The sequence below is a fragment of the Agrilus planipennis genome, unplaced genomic scaffold, assembly GCF_000699045.2.
Source record: "Agrilus planipennis isolate EAB-ADULT unplaced genomic scaffold, Apla_2.0 scaffold2410, whole genome shotgun sequence".
In the NCBI taxonomy this organism is placed as follows: Eukaryota; Metazoa; Arthropoda; class Insecta; order Coleoptera; family Buprestidae; genus Agrilus; species Agrilus planipennis.
The window spans coordinates 1-2,476 of NW_020441061.1; the positions used below are offsets into that span (position 1 = coordinate 1).

The 2,476-nt window shown below is 30.5% G+C and overlaps 1 protein-coding gene across 1 annotated transcript; it reads left to right on the forward strand.

Annotated features, from left to right (window-relative positions):
• Nucleotides 1-915: 915 nt before the first annotated feature.
• On the forward strand, nt 916-2,472 carry LOC112906201 (ubiquitin-conjugating enzyme E2 G1; the record flags this gene model as incomplete). Its single annotated transcript, XM_025979998.1, has 4 exons — nt 916-1,259; nt 1,889-1,991; nt 2,063-2,160; nt 2,347-2,472. Coding segments are annotated over exons 1-4 (373 nt in total), but the record flags the coding sequence as incomplete, so codon positions are not given.
• Between the last annotated feature and the right edge of the window lie 4 nt (nt 2,473-2,476).

The window sequence follows — 2,476 nt, forward strand, 5'->3', positions numbered from 1 at the left end:
AATTTGATGTCATGCAAGTAACACAGTTAATAAGATACAACAAACTTTTCTTTACGCTAATTAATTAATTTCATTTTGTACATCCATTTACGGGAATGTTTTAATTTAATTTTTTGCTTGTATTACAATTCTCATATTTCCAAAACCGCTTTCCACTATTTAACAAAATTATTTACTGTAATTACTGTTTGTATTCCCTTTTTTAATAGTGTATTAAACCTTTCTTGGATGAAATATAAAAGAAATGCTCTTACAGAGAGTGATAGACGATTAAATCGGTAATTTAAAAGTCAAATATCAAAATATAAGTAAATAATACCAAATCAATCGAAAATAAATGCACTCTTTGATGCGTAATCTTTTAATCTTTCATTCAACATGAAATTCGTTGCACATTTTTAAAGCCAATTTGAATTTATATTGCAGAAAGAATGGCGAGAGCATTATTCTGAATTTAAAAGGAAAGTTGCTCGTTGTGTGCGGAAGTCGCAAGAAGAGTGTTAGTATAGCCTTTAAAAATAAACATTATGAAATTTTGTGGTAACATCAGTAACGGTTTCGTGAAATCCGCAGTTTTCATTTTCTTTTAATTAATTCACTTTGTTCAAACGAGTAGATTTTATGTATAATTTTTGAGACCTTCTCGCTTCCTTTTGGGAAGCGTAGAAGATACGAACCTAGCCTGCCTCAGTCTCCGACCATGCCTTTCCCAATTCCTCGTTCCTCCCCCAGTCCCCTCATCTGCATGAGATCTCGAAACGGCGCAAAAAACATATGTTCATATATTTTTTTTATTAAAACCGAGGCGCATCTACTGTGTGATTTTGCTTTAAACAAATTTATTAATTCAAATGATAAAAACTCTTCTATTAAAAAGTTTATATTCCTGATCTAAGAGTGTACTTTTCATATTCGACATTTACCTCAAAATTATTAGTTTTTCTTTAAAACTCGCAACACCTGTATCGGTCTTGGTTGGAATGCAGAAATAATTTAAATTTCCCTCTAAGGACAGTGCGAATTCTAGTGAAAGGAAGATAAAGCTTCAACGAATCTACCATACAGAACTCGTGTCAGCCGAGATACAAACCTCTCCGGAAATAACATATGTTTGACGAAGTTTCATGCGGTCTGTGGGTACGACAACTTCAGCCATTTTCTGTCGAAAAGTGTTTATTTTCTAGATTTTGATCAAAATTAAAATCGCAATTAAATGTCAGAACCACAGTCTGCACTTTTATTAAGAAAACAACTTGCAGGTGAGTCAATTTCGTCTACAAAATTAGTCTCGTGACAGTTGCCTTTGTTTTTAAAAAATGTGATTAATATATTAGCACAGTTATACTTGCAAATTGGGTTTTATTTTATCTGATACTCGACCTTTCAGATAGTTTTTATAATTCACATTATTTGTTATATGTCAATTAATCGTAAGCAACCCGTTTAATTTCATCTTACGTTCGAAAAATCAATAATCCTTTTTTATATTTGATTTTGAGTGTTAATTTTGCTTATTAAAGCGTTTAGGTTCGAGTTACGAAATCCTTTCTTTATTTACGTAACTGGTTTTCTTTTGGCTTGCTTAAATATTTTTATTTTCTTTGTGAAAATTTACACAATTATCAAATTACTACAGTATCACATTTTTGACATTAGGGCGGTTTGAAGGTTAGAATTTGTAGGGCATGCTAAGATGTCACGACTTTGTTTATGTTACTGTGAAAACGAGATAATATTTACATTTACGAATTATACTGCCCTTTTTCATTTTTGTATTACATATTTATCGAAATTTTTTTTAGTACCTTTATGTCAGTTGTACTTAACCTCACTTTTATTTATGGTATTGTTTTATTTATTCCACATTAATTAATCTATTATGTTTTAGAACTTAATAAAAACCCTGTAGAGGGATTTTCCGCAGGCCTTATAGATGATAATGATATTTATAGATGGGAAGTATTAATAATTGGTCCTCCAGACACATTATAGTAAGTCACTTTTGAGGTAGTAATACAATACCAGGTGACTTTGCTTAATGACTTTTCTTTATTTATTGTAGTGAAGGTGGGTTCTTCAAATGTCATTTATATTTTCCCAAGGAATACCCACTAAAACCACCAAAAATGAAATTTATAACAGAAATTTGGCATCCCAACAGTAAGTACTCTTTTCCATTACGGTTGTCATTTAATGATATTATATTTGCAAATTGTTTGCTTGTTTTCCTTTCATTAAATTACAGTTAGAAATGGAATACATTCTAAGTGAAAGCTTAGTTAAACTAGAAAAATATTTACATGTAGCTTAATCAGTAAATATTTATTTACTTATGTTCTTTTTTAGTTGATAAAAATGGGGATGTTTGTATATCAATTTTACATGAACCTGGGGATGATAAATTCGGATATGAGAAAGCATCAGAACGGTGGTTGCCTGTCCATACTGTAGAAACTATTTTAATTTCAGTTATATC